Source organism: Phaethon lepturus, unplaced genomic scaffold, assembly GCF_000687285.1.
Source record: "Phaethon lepturus isolate BGI_N335 unplaced genomic scaffold, ASM68728v1 scaffold50989, whole genome shotgun sequence".
NCBI classification, from domain to species: domain Eukaryota; kingdom Metazoa; phylum Chordata; class Aves; order Phaethontiformes; family Phaethontidae; genus Phaethon; species Phaethon lepturus.
Window position 1 is genome coordinate 19982 of NW_010566532.1, and position 19633 is coordinate 39614.

General features: G+C 36.1%; 1 protein-coding gene across 1 annotated transcript in view; it reads right to left on the bottom strand.

The window, feature by feature from the left end:
- Window positions 1-19453, bottom strand: part of LOC104627344 (uncharacterized oxidoreductase ZK1290.5-like) — a gene marked incomplete at its 5' end in the record, with an annotated part of 30207 nt that extends 10754 nt beyond the window's left edge. Inside the window, 3 exons of the mRNA XM_010295529.1 lie at window positions 10577-10678; window positions 18230-18490; window positions 19418-19453. Coding sequence (XP_010293831.1) covers window positions 10577-10678; window positions 18230-18490; window positions 19418-19453 — 399 coding nt within the window. The remainder of the gene's footprint in view (window positions 1-10576; window positions 10679-18229; window positions 18491-19417) is intronic.
- Window positions 19454-19633: the final 180 nt, after the last annotated feature.

The following is a 19633-nucleotide window of genomic DNA, read 5'->3' on the forward strand; positions in this document are numbered from 1 at the left end:
CACAGAGAAAGCCAAATTCAAAATTGCCAAGAAAGTAAACATTTTCCCAGACAACAGAGAAAAACAACAATTAGAATTTCAATGTGTTTGTGGAATGAACATTTTCTTAACACTTTTTTTTTTTTTTAAAGGGAATTAGTTAAAACATTGCATTTTCATTAAATCCACTATTTAATTTGGGCAAAGTTAGAACCCTTCATTTCAACTTCATTGCTTTGTTTTTAGTTTCAGTCTAATACATCAAAGTGTTTTGACTTTTGTATTAAATTACCATATAAAATACAACAAATATGAAAATAATTGCAAGCCTGACTGTATTAAAAATATTATTTCAATGCATGGTGGAAACATGAATTCAAAACACCAGAATTTCCTGAAAAATAGAGAGTCTAAATTTCAGCAAACAATCGGTGGATTCTACTCTAGAGAACTGCTTCCATCTGCTTGATGGAAGATTAACACAGTTGCTTTGCATTGTCCAAATCTGGGAAAGACTGCCTTAACACAGGAGATTATACAGAATTACTTCCACATTTGCATCTACTGGATCAGTCCCTAAGAATGTAGAATTAGAAGATGACACTCAAGAAAATGAAGGTCTGGTTAGCTCTTGGGCTTTATTCGACAGACCAACACTTGTGGCTACGTGTATCAAAGATCCATGAAGTGATCACATCAGCAGTAGAAATAAAAAAATTGCTTATTGAGAAACTTGCATAGAAACGTCCTGACTCATTGCCTTGAAACAACTTGGGCGTGGGGAGGAGGCACTTTTCCTTACATTTCCTCTCTCACAAAGCTCCAACAATGGTAGGTTCCCCAATGTTTGTGTCATGGGTCTCAAAGCCACCAGACTGCTGTTGAAAAGGGGGGAAAAAAGCATTTATTTTCAATTTAATACCCGTTTAGTGTGCTTAAAAATCCCATTTCAGACAATTCAGGCACAATCCATGTATTGCTGTTGTGATAACAGGTGGTTTTAAAGTCCATACTTCTTTTTAGTTTAACCAATTTAACTAGTCCTGAAGTTCAGGTCCTCCGAGATAAAAGTTGCAAAGTGCTACCTGCAATCCCTCTAGAAAGCACACTTTTAAAATATATATTTACACTGCCTTATTTACAAACTCAGAGAGCTTTGACTTGGGGAAAGCATCCTCCTTATCTGCTTGAGGAAATGAGTGGTTTGGCCCCATGAAGCAGATTTTGAGAAAGTGCCGGGTGCAATAAACAAAGAGTTTGCAATTCCCCATTAGCTCCCAAAGCTTATTGAGGCTTGTCCTACTCCTTGCGACTCTGACTTCACAGGCTTGAAGGAAAACTTGGCAACGATGCTTCTTTTATGGATGCTAAAAATTGACTGACCACAATGGTGAAACAGAAGTTTTCATCCAACTTTAAAAATTACCATGAAACTCTGCAAGACACATTAGAAAACATACTGGCAAAATAGTGATTGATCGTATTGGGGAAAAAAAAAGCATCTTTTCTGTTCTGCACAAAAAACCCATGGCCTCCACCACACTGGTAATTTCACCACACTTACTACTCTCGGCTGCTGTGAAGCAATATATCATGCTAATGGACTTGTTTGCAATGTAGCTGCATATTAAGCTTAAAGTGTTTGTTATGGTAACCTAGAGAATCATTTGGTGTTTTTTTCTTTACTTAGTATAATATCAAATTATACTAAGTTTGATGGGCACTGTTAGTCTTGCAACAAAAAAAGCATAAATACACTGTCTTGGCACTACAACATTGTTTTAGTACAATAGTGAGCCTTATCTTTCTCTAGCACTACTATGGACTTTTATCAAACTTCTAAATAGTCTCTGGAATATTAACTGTACAAAGTTCAGATCAAAAAAGTTTTTTAAATTACAAAACTGGATACTGGGTTTCTGGAGCCCATTTTCTTTCCCCTCCCTGCTGCTCGACATGAGTCAGAGCAGGGGAGAATTCCCACGTCCAGTGAACAGTGCCCATTCTGTTATATCTTCTATTCAGGCCACAGAATAAAAAAACAAATAGATCTACTTTTCACAAGAGGTCAACTGCAGCAACTGTATCTTTATTAAAGGAGGTTACACAGGTTGGAAAGGTCCACATTCTCTGTGATACGCACGCTAAGAACTTCTCTGTGGGTAAATGGCATTACTCATATCAACCATACAAGATTTAATTTCAGCACAGCTTGCTAAATCAAAGCTGTAGGCTGAGTGTGCCCCACATGCAGATTGCAAGCCAAAGCCTTGATAAATAAAGCACATGACTCTTAGACAGAACCAATAAGGAATTAAGTTCTAAATCTATGAAATAATGTTCCCATTACAAAAACTTGTTCCTATTTCACAGGCTAAAAAACATAGACTCCAAAAAGCTAAGTGTCCTGTCTAAGATACACAGGAAGACTCTGGCAAAAATGAAAACACAAAAATCATGCTTCCTCCCCCAAAAGATTTCTTTTTATTCTATTCATTACCACAGTATAGGTGCTTATCTGCCTTAAAATGACTTTTCTGCTACTACAATTCCATGATCATTGCTCCTGCTACAGATCACCTGTGAACCATGAAAACTGAAGACAACAGGAGAGGAGACACGAGTAGAAGTAAACCGTCAGCTTCTATGACTGAAGACTCATTATAAACATTCAGTTTACTCAACTGTTAAATGGCTAACTAAATAGCAGAATGCAGCAATACCAGCTTAATGTAGTCTGTCTTTTTGACCCTGGCTGCTCATTCTCACTACTTTAATGCAACACCATCTTAGTTATGTTGACATATTTCTTTCCTGAGTTGACATTACAAACCAGATCAGATTAAAAAAAAAAAATCCACCAAAAAGGCTGTTTGTCTGGTTGTTTTCAAAACTGAATCAATTCCCTTGTATTCTTGTGGATTTTCCCTTCTCGTATGCCAGTTTTAAGCATGTAGAATCATACTGTGAACAGAACACAGGCTTAAAAAAGGCTGAAAATATATTTTTATATCTAGAACATTGTGCAGCTGCTCACAAACAGTTGGGCAATCAAAACTGCAAAAGCAACATGGTACAGCTTCAATCCCACTACACCTTAAGTCAATATTGCCACCACACGCTATGTTGTGAAACTATGATCAAAATCATCTGCAACTCAGCCCAGTGCTTAAAGTCTATTAGAATATGTACCTTCAAAACTAGCGCTTTGAAAGTATTATGGAGAGCACATAGTTAGATTCCAAATAGTTTGTACCCCTCTGTAACTATGAGGGCAGAGTTTCCTGAACTGGGATATTTTTTGGACTTCCGTATCAGAAGGGATAATGATTCGCAACTTGCATGAATAACAGCAACCCAACTGATGTCAAGAAAGCAATACTGACTTACACTAGCTAATAAATTAGGGCTTAAATTCAACATATGGAAAACAGATAAATGACACCTTTTCCCCAAATCATGTACATTATTATTGAGACAAAAAGTTATTTTGGACAAGGACTTTCCTTTGAAATGTATTTCAGCATTGCCTTCTTCCCAACAGCTCTTGTGTTCACACTGGCACCTCTAGGCCCTTCTGTGTGAAAACAGATGTACGCATTTGTGTACCAAGTAAGCTAAGCAAAAAGATTTAACTAAATTTTTGATAAAAAGGATTCACTTGCTAGTAGAAAAAGCGCAAACCATACACTGCAATAAATCATGAAACAAAGACGTCTGAGGGCTTATTTTTACACTTAGAATTACCCATGAAGTCCTTAAAATTAAAAAAAAAAAAGAAAAAAGAAAAATATAACAAATGAGAATAGACATTCATGCAAGTTTAGATTTGTTCCCACTTTTACATCTCCATTTAAATGACTTATTCTATGGAAATTTCTTATTCTTAAATAAGATACTGTGAAGACTTCTTTATGATCTTTAGCATAAATATGTGTAGGGGTTTTTTCTTCATACATCTTTAATTGCTGTCTTATCTGATCAACAGGGTGTGGTGCAACCAACATCCTCACCAACTGCAACCACTTTCAACCCATGAAAACACATCTCTGAAGTACACTTCTGATAATAACAAGGCCATAAGACATCTTCATCTGCACAGAGAAACTACTATAGACAATATGAAAAATATGTGTTGCTAGGAAGATTAGTTACTTGCTTTTACTTATTAAAACTTTAGTGCAACTTATGTACACACATTCATATATGACTTCTACCAACATAAACACTCTTGAGACAAACATTTTATGGAGCTGCAACACAAATGTTTGTGAATTGTCAGCTGTTCATAATTTGACAATATAAGCATAAAGTAATTTTTCAGTAGAATAAAAGCAGAATATGTCATCTAGGAAAGGATGTACTAGAAATTTGTGCCACCTACACAAAAACTGTATTTGGTTTACTGAACCCTCATTCATACTTTTAAGAACCGATAGAAAATGAAGGAAGAAAAGATGATGATTGAACTGGTCTATGCCTAAAGATGAAAAGGACAAGAATATTGTTAAGGTCGATTAGATTTCTTCTCTCACTTGGAATTAGGCAAAACATATTTTTTTTTTCCAAGAACATAGTGACATGGCTTCAATTACTGGGCTAAACAATTTCTGTTAATGTATGGGACTCTCTTCAAATCATACAGGAAGACTGTTAAACTAACATATTAATGGAATACTTGTATTTATTTTGAGGAGCATTTCTCTATGTTTAACAAAATCATATGTTAACACATTAAGGAGTTTCTGGTGCAATTACTATTTCATGTAAGCATAAGCTGCGCTGCTTACATGAAAAAGATAAACAAAAGATTTTACTCTTAAGTAAAATGGCATTGAGTCCCAGTGCGATCTGAACCCAGAACAACCACCATGTTATTACTCTTGTCAACTTCAGGCAAAAGCTGGCTGGAGGCCTTCATTCTTCCCAGCATTTTTAGATGGAGGAACAAGTAATCATGTGCATGTGTGTATGAAAAGCTTGCCGAGATGATGGGCTAGCCACAATGCCAAAATCAAGGTCATTAAAGACACTGCATATGGAAAGGGTCATTTTGCTAGGAACAGACCAATTACCAGCAAGCATATATAATGACTATTCATGATGTCAAAGCAGCTTGCCACACTGCTTTCATCTGTCAGCAGACCAATGCCTATACAAGAACGTTGCAGCTGTCAAGGGAATATTTGACTCAATGTATGTATCTTGGAATGGGTTCTGTAGGCAGTCTGGCCTCTGTCCTGAGGTACTGGAGAGGATAATTCCACAAAATGACAATGTACGAGACCACAAAAATTCAGACCATAGCCTTGTTATTACAAGAATCCTAGTTGATTTCAGCTGTTACAACAGAAAGAACCAGCTATTATACACAAATGTCTCACTGACCAAAAAGAATCTTTTTCTCCCTTTTCCCTGAGCACTGTTTATCCCATAACTCTTTAAAGGAAAACGTGTATGCAGGCTGTTGAACAAAGACACATGTCTAGAATTCTCTGCCTCTCAACACTGCAGTACAGATAGAGACTTCTTTACTCTGACTGCGACCTTAAGACAGATGCAGGTACGACAATGGAGTCACCTGGCTCCTGTGAAACAGCTCCAATCAAACTGGAGCAGATTAACAAGCCACAGAATATAAGAAATGGAAAAAAAAAAAAAGAAAAAAGAAATGTTACATTTTCAGGCATAACAGCATTTACAGAAACTAATTCTTGAAACTGTAAGGTTGTCCTCAGCTAGTAGAAATTTGTTAGCTATCAGCTTGGTCTATCAGAAGTCACCCAGCATCTTTAAACAGGAGTTTTTAGTGCAGGTAGTGCCTTTATCCTCTACTTTCAAGTACACTACAATTCTAAAGACAGTAAAGGAAATAATTATCCTCCCCCATTCATTTGTTCCTAATTCTCAACATAAAAAAGCTGCAATGACTGATCAGTGGAAATTGCGGCAGTTCCTCAGGAGCTTTTCTATTAGAAAATCTTCCGACTACCAAGACCAGGTGCAGAATTCTGAGCCCCGAGCCACCATAAGAGATGGCGCAATTCCCTCTGGAAGCAAGGCCGGGCCTGAATGCATGCAAATCTCAGGGTCTGAAGACTTAGGAAAGACAACAGACTGTAAGACAAAATAGAAATCTCTGCACTGAATCCTTTCTTAACCAGCATGTGAATGTCTCATGAATCAAGCAGTGCTATAACTCATTAATATGATGAATAAGCATTCTAATATACTTTCTGTATGATTTGGGGAAATGTACATACAATTTATAAGTTTGGTTCATGTTATGGAATGATACAATGCTATAGGTTTGTATACCGCTGTAAATATGTATCTACCTTTGTTGACGAAGACTGTATGACATTTTTCCCTAGAAAGTTATTACAGGAAACCAGGAAATTTAAGGACTGGGCTCTGGCTATGCAACAGGAATATTTAAAAAGCAAACTAAAAGTATAACCTTGCCTTGTTTGTATGGGAGAGAGGATAGAGGGTAAAAATATACAAATTTCAGGTTAAAGAGGGAAAGATCCTAAAGGACTTCTAATGGACTCTATGAAACATACCGAAGGATTTAGCCAGGAGAAAATAAGATGAGCATGTTTAGCCAAAGACTCTGTAGCTCAAGGGCAAACCAGAGAGACACAGGATGATGTTTCAGACACAACCCAGAGGGATTAAAACACCTGAAGTGGGTAAAACTTTCAGGATGTGTGATTTTAACATAGATAATACATGTATTATGTCATACTATTACAGTAAGGGACAATAGCGGCTTCAGGATCCCTATGAGTGTTTTTGGGTATGCTCTCATATCTGTCATTGTCTCCTTCATGAAAAATGTCCAGCAAAATGTCCAGGATTCTGGGAAATTGTTTTTAACCTGAACTGAGATCTTGAGATAGCTGCTCAGTTGCATTAGGCAGTTGAACAGTGGATTCAAGCACAAGAGTGAGTGCGCTAAAACATGAAACCTTCTTTCAAGTGTGTTCCTGAGACCCCAGCCTTAGGGCAATAACCAGATTATGTTTAGTTTCCAAAGATACAAAGCACGTTGGGTCCAAGGAGTGCAGCCCAAAACTTCAGTACGGTAAGTAATCAGCTGGAGAGGGTAACAAAATTTCTAACAAACATTGTTCAGATTCTCTTTTTAAATTGTTTGTGTTTCCAGTTCAAATCGTATCACGACAAGAGATTCTTTTGAAAAATGTTAACCTCAAATTCCTTTTGATGAAATACAAAAACAGTATAGTGGTAAGCCACAGTGGGGATTTTTCAGTGATAGCAAAAGATCGCTCTCGTCACCTGAATCTATTATTTTCTGTTTACGATAATATTATGATGTTATAGCTCAACTCCAAACCTTCATTAAGACTATATATAGGAAGCAATACTAAGCACTTCACTTAAGGATGCCCACACATCTCCGTGAATGCACATCTACCAGTTTACACACCAATTTCATAGGCACATGCTGCATTCAAATAACAATAAACCTGGTATTTCTTCTACAGCCAGAGGTACCTAGGAGTTTACTAAAACCGCACTCACTATAATCTGAGTTTTGTTTTACTTTTTATGCAAGTTTTCTGCTCCCTAAAATATTTATTTTAAAAATTTTGACAAATAATTAAGATTTTTTTTTTTTTTTTAACCTGTCACACAGTTTTAATTATCTGGGGGCAAAATCTTATAAATTAGTGCATGTTGACCTGGACAGGGGCACAGACCCACAATCTCTGGTCTCTCCTGAGCTAGCTGGGTGAGAGGGTACTTCAGGCCAGAAGTCCTGCAAGTTGTTCTCCTGCAGCCCTGTCTCTCAGCTGCTATGTGCTGGCTCCCAGATGAACCTGGTTGAATCTATCTTTGTAGACATGATCCCTCCAAAAAAATTGTCTCAAAGCTATGAGTGTAGATGCCTTTGGGATTTTTCTTGTGTCAAGTTGTGACAATTGTGACCAATCTAAAGCTTAACACAATCTTAAAAAAACCCTGCATTAAAGACTTTTACAGGCTTGGGTACTAACAGTTTATTTACCCTCCTCTTAAGCAATTGGTAATAACAATAAAAAAGACTACTAATAATTGACAGTATTTTAAAATGTTGCTTGCCCCTTGTAAGTGGAATTTTGAAGAATAAATATTAACCTGGATTTAAATTGAAGTTGAAAGATTAAGATTTCACATATCTGCACTCAAACGATCTGTGAATACAGAGACATGATTAATGAACATCTTGTTAACTTCAGCCAGACCAAAGACTTAGGTCACTTTAACCATCTCCTAAGTCTCTTGCAGATAGATATGATTATCAGTCCCATAACAGAAACCATTTTTTCCCCATGGAGAACAGTGCTTATTGTCACTGCACTTTCAGAAACTCTTCAGTGTGGACACAGCTACTTGTTAAACACACTAGCAAGTTGAATAATTTCAATATTTCCTTCATCAATCAATTGCAGAAGCATATTATTCATTTAAATGGTCAATCTTCAAATGGGATTTAGTTTTTACTAATTTTTTTTTTCCAGAATAAACATCCCCCCCGCCAAGTGACAGGATTGCAAACAGGAACCAATGATTACCTGAACCAACGTCAAGTTCAGAGAAGACAAAGAACCAAATCCTATATTCAATTCATACCAAGGCTAACATGTTGCTCACATAACACATAGCAAGTCACATAAAGATATGCAGCAAGTGTTCAATCTTCAGTGGAAAGTCTAGCGGTTAACCATGCAAACAAATTATTTAACATTTTCCTTGGGATTCATTGCATTTCCATCTCCAGAGTGGTTAACATTTGTGTATCATTTCAGTAACACACGGTTATGGTCAGGACATCCAGAGCAAAAATGTGGAGGTTAATATTCTAAGGCACTTGATTCAACCAGACTAATAAATTTTCCTTCCCATGTAGATGATTTAACTGAGGTAATTTAGACAACCACAGCTGGAAAACTTATGCTCAGCTAAATGAAACATGAGTATACAGAATGCTTAAATCCAGAAGATGACTGAGGATAGCAACATGCAAACTGACAAAACTGTTGAAGAAATGCAATCGCAGAAAAATAAATATAACATAGGATGTCGGTAAAGAGGTATCATGCATAGGAACAAAAAATAAAAGTAATTTTTCATCTGCCTATGAGGCCAGAGATGGTATTTCCAATGCGTTACTGGAAGACCACTGAAGAGCTCACAGGCTTTCCCATTAGGAAGATATATAGAGAAAGAAAGAGTTGTGTAAGACAGGAAAGATCACAAATACACAGGCAAAAGCAGAATAAAGCCAATAGGATAGGAATAATAATAGAAGGTGAAAATACAACCTGTGTGCATCAAATTAGGATGGCATATCTAGGCACAAATGTCATGCACTAACTTAAATACTCATCAGAAAAGAAAACTTCTCAATGGAAAGATGAAGTATCTTGTTGAATAATCCATCTTTGGACTTAAAACGCACTGATGCTTTGAAACATTAGGTCTGTGTAGTGTTTCTTTCAAAACTGAATGTTGTAATCCCTTACATAGCAGAAAATATTTTTTGCAACTTCCCTTATGCTGAATATAAAAAGCAAGAACAAAAGATGTATCAAAGATAATTTTCTTCTGTGTTTCCAGAGGCAGACAAAAAGTAACTGAATGGTTGAAGTATAAGATAACAGGTTTATTTATTGCATTGATAAAACTGATAGCGGCACAGAGCCTGTAATTACTTTTGTACAGCTCTCCTACTACAATCACTATTTCAGTCACTCTGGGTTAGCAGATAGACTACTTAACCCAAGAAGTCTTCTCTCTGTCTGTGGAACTTCTCTGAAGTGTAAACAGGGTGGTCCACATTGCCCAAGAACTGCATGACAGGATCTTCTCTTACGACACTATTTCTAATAATACTGTATGCTTCAGGAGCAAATCCTCCTCTTAAATCTGCAAGATAAATTTTGATTGGGGCAGTCTACTCTTCCTATCGCTATAAATGTAAACTGAAGTTTGCAGTGTACCAAAAATCAAATTCACAGGTATCAGAGCTTGAGAGAATAGCTCCCTCCTTTGAAATTTTTTTTCAGTAGTAAGTACTAAAGAATCTGCAATTGAGTATTTGTTCCTCATCTAGTCATAGCTTTGTTCACCTTTTCTAAACCACAAATTAATCTATAAAGTACCACAATATATGATAAATTGGAAAATGGCATCATACAATTAAAAAAAAAATCTAAAGGAAGTAAAACTTGGCATGATTTATACTTAAAACAAAAGAGACTGCTAAAATCATGTTCTATAGTGGGATATACATTTCAATGTAATCTGTAGATTTTCTCAAGAAAATATGCACACCATCATTAATCTCACAGGCAGAATTTGGCAACATATTGTTTATAAGCAATACAACCTCTCTTATTTAACTTACCAAAATGCTAATGCTGCAATTTCTGAAGAGATTCATACAAGTCACACACCCAAATCCCACTGAAATATGAGCATCCAGTTCAAATTAAATTTTTGAACATCCCTCACTATGAATTCCCCAAATCCCAAAATGCAATATAATTCCCTCTGCCATGATAGGTTTTCATTATTGTATCACCTTTCTCATACAGCTCCTCCATTGCTCTCCAGGTTTCAGCTCGGACCTCTCGATTGCTTTTACCCAGAACATGTGCATCAGGCCAGTGTATTAAATAAAGATCTAAAAAAGAAACAGAACCAGAACACACATTAAAGTGTCAAAAAAAAAAAAAAAAAACCAAACCAAACACCAAACAACCAAAACCCCACATGAAACAGCATTTTCTCTCCATAACATTCCCTAGCATATTATGATCAAAATAGTTACGATTACTACTCCATGACCATTACTGTATACATTCATTTAGTTTTAATAAACAAAATCCACATTTCATTAACAAGTAAAGGTAGCAGAAGTTGTACATGTGCCACAGGTTTAGGTCACTGTAATCAGAATTTCGTGGTCACATACGCACTTAATAAACTTTCAACATATAACAAGTCCCATTTAAATAAAAGGCATCTTGGTCACTGGAATTAAGACTGGACTACTGCTGAAGTGCTACAAGTCTTCGAGTTCATGGAAGATAAACATGTTTGGCAGTTCTGCAGACATTTTATACAACCAGCAGTGGGTCTGTTTTTCCCTTTCTAAAGAATACTTCCATTTAGGAATTTCTGTTGGAAATTATACAGCACATTCTTTCATATAGGGTTTGTTTGGTGGGGTTTTTTTGATATAATTTTGTGGCAGCATTTGTGATTTTTTTTTAGGCTTTTAAAAAATATTATTTTAAGGGAACAAAATTATGCTTTATTATATTTTACAAAATGTTAGAACCTTTTCAAGCACAATTAAGATTTACTGCTGACGAAATTATCCAAGCTGCTACTGAAACTGGATGTCTCAGGAAAGCTTTTTTTTTTCCATTGTCTCCATGCAAGAAAAGACGATCCTTCTAATGAAAAAGGAAGCATTTCCAAGAAAAATTAGAAAAGTGAGAAATCTACATATATTGGGCTCAGAGTTCCAAATCAAATTATCTAAATTTCAAAAATGATAGGACATATAACTCCTTTATAAGTTTGTAGACACTGCTAGACATTCTGAAGGAGATACCTTGAAAACAATAACATTCCTATTCAAATCCTAATGGCAGATTAAACAGGTAACTGCATTCATCGCAGTCAAAGAGGTGTTGGTCTTTGCATCATACGTTAGTCTGACACAAACCAGAAAAAGAAATAAGTGCATGACTGAGATGTGCATGGTTGTCTTTGTGCTTTATAATATTCCTTTTTTGGCAGTTCAAATAGAGTTAATAAATAAAAAAATTGATGCGTTTGCAATGATCAGAGTTTTTTATTCTTTGAATGCTTGACATTTATTTTCAGCCCCTCTTTGTGAAAACACAGATCCTCTGCCATATTTTTTTATTCACATTTAAGGACTGCGCTAATGATTACTATACCACCGGGCTGGTACATTAGCTTTCCACCTCAATAAACACATACTCAACCCCGATTTAAGAGTTAAAGGTGACAGGAAATTAACTATAAATGCACCAGTTTCCATTTGGGTACATTATTGCAACACTGTTAAAGAGAGTATTTTGCTTACACTAAGAATCTAATTAGAACATTACAGAATTTTGTACAGCAAGATGCATTACAGATGTATCAAGGAAAAAATTATTTTAGGTGTATCACAAAAATAATGAACTAAACCTGCACTTTCTGATATCAATAACCCATTAGACTTTTAAACACAATTTCTCAGACAAGCAAATATCACTCATATATAATGATTTGCAGCATCTGTATTTATGTCACATTCTTTGCCCCTATATACATAAAATCCACTCCCAATTTAGAAGAGAGTAGAACAAACCACATGCAGTCTTGTTCATCACTGATCTGCAAGTAATTACTTCTTCTCTAATTGCCCTCAGGAAAGAAGTTGTATTTATTAAGAATAAATACCAATATATAGTATTGGAATAAGTACCAATTTCTGTGACATTTAAGTGAAAACTAATATTGGGATATTGATTAAAGCATTTGGTAAGGTTATGTTCAAAACTCAGCACTACTCTAACTCTTTTGCCAATAAAGTCTCTTAAAATTTCCACTGATTTATGTCAGACATAATCCCAAGGATTAGCTTTAGTAATTCCTAATATCAAGTGTTCATTTGGATGCAAAATTATATATACCATTGGCAGTACTTACTGCATAAAGACTGCCATGTTTTAATTTAAACATTTTTGCTTATGTCATATATAAGTAGGTATAAGTTACCGGTATCTGATGTCTACCTCATGTGAAAATGGAAGAATTACGTATCTTTAATTGCTTCTTGTTATGTTCTCCAAATCAGACTAGTAAGAATTGCTTAACTATGTAGAAACACGTCATATAGCGCCACAAAAAATAATCAATAACTTCAGCAGAATTTCACCAAAAGCTACTTTTCCAAAAGCCTAAATATTCAATTAGAGATCACAGTTTGCAAATGTTCACAGAAATAGCTACACCATCGATATCCACATACAGATGCTTTGTACTGAGCCCAAGAAATTGAAGCACTCTCAGATGAATGACTTTGAAGAGATTTGATAACTGAAAAATCTCTGGCTTTGGATATTTACAAAATGCAGTACCTCACCCTTCCTTGTATTAGTGTCTGAGACCTCTTCAATGCAACCATGATTAGCTCTTAGTCCTTTATTTTAGAAAGGTGATGTTATCAGTATGTGATATCCATATCATCCTATTATGTTTATTTTAATTGAGGCTTTTTGTTGAAATAAAAATTACTTCACAGTTAGAAATAGATGCATTCAGGGCTAGAAAGCATCTACTGGACCACAAAGTGCAGTCCTCCTGAGCGCAAGAATTGTTTGCGAAAGATGTGGGGCAAAGGTACCTTATCTGAGAGACAGAGCAGAACGGTCTTTCTGCCAGTCACGCACAAACCACCCCACCACAGCTCAAAACAGAAGGAATACAGTGTACCTTGCAACGAGCAATGGAGCTGCCACTCTACTTAAATAAACTAAGCATAGTTCATTTTAAGTTAGGATCTGCTTACTTCTGTTGCATCTGTTAAAAAAACCCAAAACTTTCCATAATACCTGTAGGCCAATAAAACCAGTAAGCACCTCACAAACCAGTCTATGATTTCATCTTCATTTGTACACACATTCACACCTACACCCACACACTTTCTTTTGCTTAAAATATTTCCCCTCCCAGGGGATTACATGAACACAAACACTCTTATTTTCATTTTGGAGGCAAGAAATTTGTTTTAAGTTATTTATCAAAATAGTTTAAGGTTCCAGTAGCCAAGAAATGTGTAACTCTATCACTGGAGGTTTTTAAGAACAGACTAAATTTTTATCTGTTGAGACGATGTAGCTGTGCCTTGTAGTGGGGGATAGATTAATCAATACTTTAAGATGTCTTCCAACCATATTTAAAAACAAAAATAATCTTAACTAAAAAAAACCACCAAAAAACAATGATTCACAGTATCAGGATGCACTTGAGGAAGAAGAGAAATACCCAAACATTCACAATCGGATTTTGTATTTACCAGCTTTTTACAGCATCCTTTACAGACAATCAAGCTGTAGTGGTGCAGTGGTAAGCGAGGGCCTGAAGTTCATTCAAATGTCAAAACACAGTGCTGCAGGAAAACTAAAATTAACACATGAACTGCTTTCACACAGACATTTAAAATAGAGTGGCTTATTACTTCTTAGTTGTTGCAGCACCTACAATTAACATAGTTCCTCTTAACTCAAAAGTACAAGGACATTTTACACATTTAAAAGCCAACAGCATGTTGCCAAGGAAATAAAAAGTTTGCAATCCTATTCAAATTCCTAATACAGTATTTTAAAAAAGGGTCAAAACTCACTATAACAAACCTAGTTTTGAAGAACAAGCCCTGGCTCATCTCAAATCTAAAAGCAAAAGTATATTTATTCAATATTTAGCACAATTATCTTAATGCAATGATTGTATTTTCCCTGCTTTTCTTAATCGTCACTGCACTTTGTACGTACACGATGTATTTTTCTCTCCTGCACAATCTTTTTTTGTTGTTTTTTATTCTATTGGAACAAGGATCAATGTGAAGCAACCCCCAAAGTGTCCTGAATTCATAGACAACCTGACCTGGGTGTATTACCATCATTCATGTGATTCACCTATTACACTGAATATGCTTATAGAACATTTGTCCAAATCCAGCTGGGGATTTACGATAGGTTAAATTTGCCTGAACGTGACAGACTCTGAACAGTCAAAAGGAAAATAAAATTCTTCATGAATTCAGTAACCCACAAATCACACTCAAGAAGTTACTTTGGAGGTTTGATCCAAAACCCAAGGAATGTATTCTGCTACTGCCAAACCTGTAAGATTTGCTGCAATTTCATATTGGTTTACTGTGACTTCTACTTGAGGACCACATTTGGAAAATACAAGGAGTAGGATATCTGTAACAACCACTGCCCACAAATAATAAAGTTTCCAGCTTTCTGTGGATATATGATCTACTGATTCAAATAAAAATCCTGGAACACTGCTCTCTTAAACACTTTTTGGGCAAATGGTATTATCAAAAAGGTTTCATAACAGTATTTTACATGGTACACTTTTTCTCTTAAAAAGCTGCGACTGCTTTCAGCAGTTCATCTATTTCAACATCTGGCATTCTATATACTGCTAATGCAAAGATTTATCAATTCCTGTTACATTATTTCCCAAGTCTCTAATTCAGTCTGCATGGATAGACTGTGTAGCCCATTAAGTATCCTCAAGAAAATTAACAGGAGCCTCCTTGGAACAAAGAGCTTAGCTGCACATTTAGCTGCCAGGGCTCCTACAGCTTTTTCTTTTTGCAGCCTTCTGAATGACTAGCTTTCCCTCCAACCTAAAGGCCTAACTTCATAGATAGAATATTGACAGATCCTAAATAACATATCTGAACCATGTATCTTTATGGAAATGTTGTGAACCACCACAGATTTGGTTAATATCATATAATGAAATCAGGAAATTCTACTTTAGGTACATTTAATGTACCTTTATTTTCTATTTCATAGAAAAACTGCCAGCTTTAACACATTCTTGTAACTAAAAATTTATTTTCCTAAATAAGCTTGGACACAAAATGCCCTGTTATTACCAGATCTTTTCTTGTCATGGATTTCATGTCCTCTCTCTTGTATAGATTGGCCAGCAGAAAAGGGACATAAAATGCACGTATGAATAAAAACAGAGCTAGGATATCTAAGCTTAGTTCTACAAGGTTATAACCGTATTTTCAAACCAATCTTCTGCATTCCAGTTACTTCTGTTAGACTTGTGATAACCCCCCAACAAATTTCCAACAAAAAGCTCTAACTCTAAGCATTCTTGAAACACTTGAAAAGTTCATGTTTTAAGATATTGCCACTTTTTGCTTAAAAATGCTTTCAATAGCACCTTCCAGCTGGGTGCTTTCAGACAGGAGGTATAGGACTCCTTAAAGCATGATGCTTTGTATGAACACCATGAAACACACCATGTATTGTACCACCTCTAAGGGTCTACTTCACCAGCATATATAGCACTAAACATAGAACTCAACCTTATCTCTTTCACATGAGTGCAGATCATACTGTGCTAACAAAAATGGTCTGTGGTGTCGATCCTAAACATAAGCAGTCAAAACCGTTACTCCATTTGCCATCCCATTCTTGCAGAGGTCACAATCCTCACCGACATATCAGTGAATTGCAGTTTACAAATAGTCAAGTTAAAGCAAACTGAAGCCAGGACTGATTTAGGTCACTATGGCAGACTAAGTGGTGGTCCAGGAAGAGGTTTATACATTTTTCAGACTTCTCCACATCAGTGGAAGAAAGGTGAGGAAGGAGGGAAGATGGGTGAGGGTATACTAATAATAAAAAAAGCGGGGGGGTGGGGGGTGGGGGTGGAGTCTGGTATGGAGGCCAATTGCACAGGCAGTTCTAATACTCCTTAATTTGTCTTACTAATATGAGCAAAAGATGTCTCAGAGCTGAACATATCCGACAAACTGAAGTTCTGTTTATGCCAGTCCAAGGATTCACTCACACGGTAACAATATTTGCGCATTTCTTGCTCTCAGATTTTTTTTTTAACTTGTCTCACATATTTCTGCTTAGCAGCAATATGTAAACTGAGTATTTGTGTAAGCATCTACTTTAATCAGTCTACTACCTGAGAAAATAAAAGCAAATTACGGTACTAAAAGGAATCACAGAAAATTATTTCCTGGAAGTGAGTCAAGTTTTTCTCTCATCGACATTCAGCACCAGTGCCATAGCAAGCAGAAGGAAAAAGAAAGCAAACACAAAACATAAGCTGAAAGCAGAGGGGAGGAAACGTTATTTCTTAATTTAGAGGAGAAAGTCTGGGCTTGAAACTTTGTTTACGAAAGTCTCCTTGCAGTAACCCCTATTTGCACAGGACAGAGAGAGATTTTAATTAACTTTGCATTATTCTGTACCTGTGCAGGAAGTTAAGGGATATGTTTCCATGAAGAATGGAGCCAAATATTTGCAAACAAATATTTCAGTCTTCAACAGATACAGATTTTTTTCCCTTCATCTTGCAATGTACCCAAGAAAAAAAGCCAGTGAATACAGCACACAGCTGCCACTAATATTGTATGCCATTAATTCTGCAAAATCTGTACTTCACAAAAGCTGTTCACTTCCTCATTAAAGTTTTTTTACTGGCAACAAGGGGACAGGGTGAGGAAAGAGAAGCAAAATGAGGCTTTTCAGGACACTGACATATAATGTCTGATGGTTAGGTCAGTTATTCCTTGATTATCAGCATAAACACTACCTCCACCTGTGTCATTATTTTAGATTAGTACTTTAAATTCATCTTCCTCTACCTCCTCTTTCTTTTAATTGCTTTAGCTAGGGAAGAAGCAGCAAAAGCATTTTTTAAAAATACCATGTTTATCAGGTACCTCCTCTCCTATAACCTGCTGAAAAGAATTAATTGGCATCATTATTGCAGCTCTTTGCCTGTCTAATAAGGGAGTAACAATATCACATCTTTGACTACAAGAAGTTTATGGTCAGGGTAAGTTTGAAAGCGCAAAAGTCTAATTTAGTGTTAGTTACATTTAGTATTCTAAAGTCTTGTAGATACTTCTAATGTTTTCCCTAAAGTTTATTGCATCAGTCCAAACCAAAAGCAGTTATTCAGAATTTTTACCATTTAATAGACCTACAAAATAAGTTTTAGAAAGGACTCCCATTCCTTGAGATTCAGCAGACCACACATGTAATTAGGCATTTTTGTCACCTTGTTACCAATAAATTATTGTGAAGTTTATGAATCCTTATTTCATATTTTCATCTATTTTGCTAAAACCACCTGAAACTCATGTACTGGATCCTCAAATCAATTTAACAATGAAACATAACTTTACAAAACATACCTTGATCTGTTTCAAAACATTTGCAACAAGGAAAAATTGTGTGCTCTCATTTATATGCATGTGAACTTCTCAGAGAACAAACAGAAAAAGAAATCTACAAATGTGTAAATAAGGTAGAATTCGGTTTCTGTGATCTATCTGTACTACATAATTTTTTTTCAAGAATTCATTCATCTTTGCAAATACTTCCATGGAAGGCACAATAAATAAGCAATATGTAAAGATTCATACCAAGATATTTAACACCAAGTCTTTCACATGACTCCAAGCAGGCTTTTTTTGTGTTTTCATAGCCATAATCACTATGCCAGAGTTTGGTAGTTATCCACAGGTCCTCCCGCTTCACACCACTCTCTTCAATGGCTTTTTGGAGGAGAGATTCACAGCCATATCTTTTTGCTGTGTCAATATGACGTATGCCACATTTTTGTAATGCATGGACCACAGCATCATGGGAATAGCCACCTTGATGGGAAGTACCTAAACAAACAAAATGAAAAGTGAATTGCCAGCAGTGAATTAGGAGTGACATATTTTATCATGCTTTTTAATTTTTGTTTTCTTTTTTTTGTATATTGTCACAGAACCTTCTTATTTAATTTTCATTTCTTAATAGTAAATTAACAGTAATTTAATTTCTTAATAGTAAATTACTTAATAGTAAAGAAATGGGAACTGACAGATCTCTAGGCTGGGAAAATGTATCAAGTGCTGGAATGTTGATGCTGATCAGAAGTGACTCCACCGAAATCAAATATCAACAGCATCTAACTGTAAAGAGTGATTTCAGAAGTCAGGCTGAAGACCATCAAAAAGAAAACACACACTTTATGGAAAATTAGTATATGGCATTTAATTTTCCTATAGGAGCACAATATTTACAGATTAAAATATTAACAATAAGAAAGAAAATATAACTTAAAACGCAATTTAATTTGCAGAAAGCATATCCTGGAACATTTACGCTCTTGAACTCCTAGTAGCTTCAAGTTATTACTGCATTGTACAACCCCAGACTGGGCAGTACTGCAGGTGCGATTCACATAACGTCAAGCGAGGCAGTAACCAAAACAATGGAATCCTACACAAGAGTTAGAGAATGGGCATAGAGGGAGTTTCAGTAACAAAGTACTGTAACTCTCATTGTGTAGGTAGTCTCTGGATGTGTATTTTGCATGTCAAGGGGACGGAAGGAGGAGGGGACTCAGCAGGACAAGCGACCAGCAGGAGGACTGTCAGATAAAGAACTGTTTGAGAGCAAGGAGGATGATGTTTCTACTTCCCCTTTCCTGTTAGTTGTTTTTCCTGCCATGAGCCCCTCACCCATTCACCCTCACTCACACACTTCCCACAAACAGTATTTTCTACAGTTTCTTGGAGGAAATGCTCAGTCAGTTCCAGTCAGCTACCAAAGCCACCTTCTAAGATGATGGTTAGTACTTAAAGGCCCTAGTTCTACAAACAATAGTTGGCATGCAAATGGCTGTGTCACTAACTTCAGAAGGACCTTGTGTAGTTGTGACAGTCGACAGCAACAGGGTCTTTAGCCACTGCTGAATCTAAATAAATAAAGGACTCCAGGTCAAAGAATGATATAAAGTGACATTTGTATCTGCTGTTGACTTTCTCTTTCCC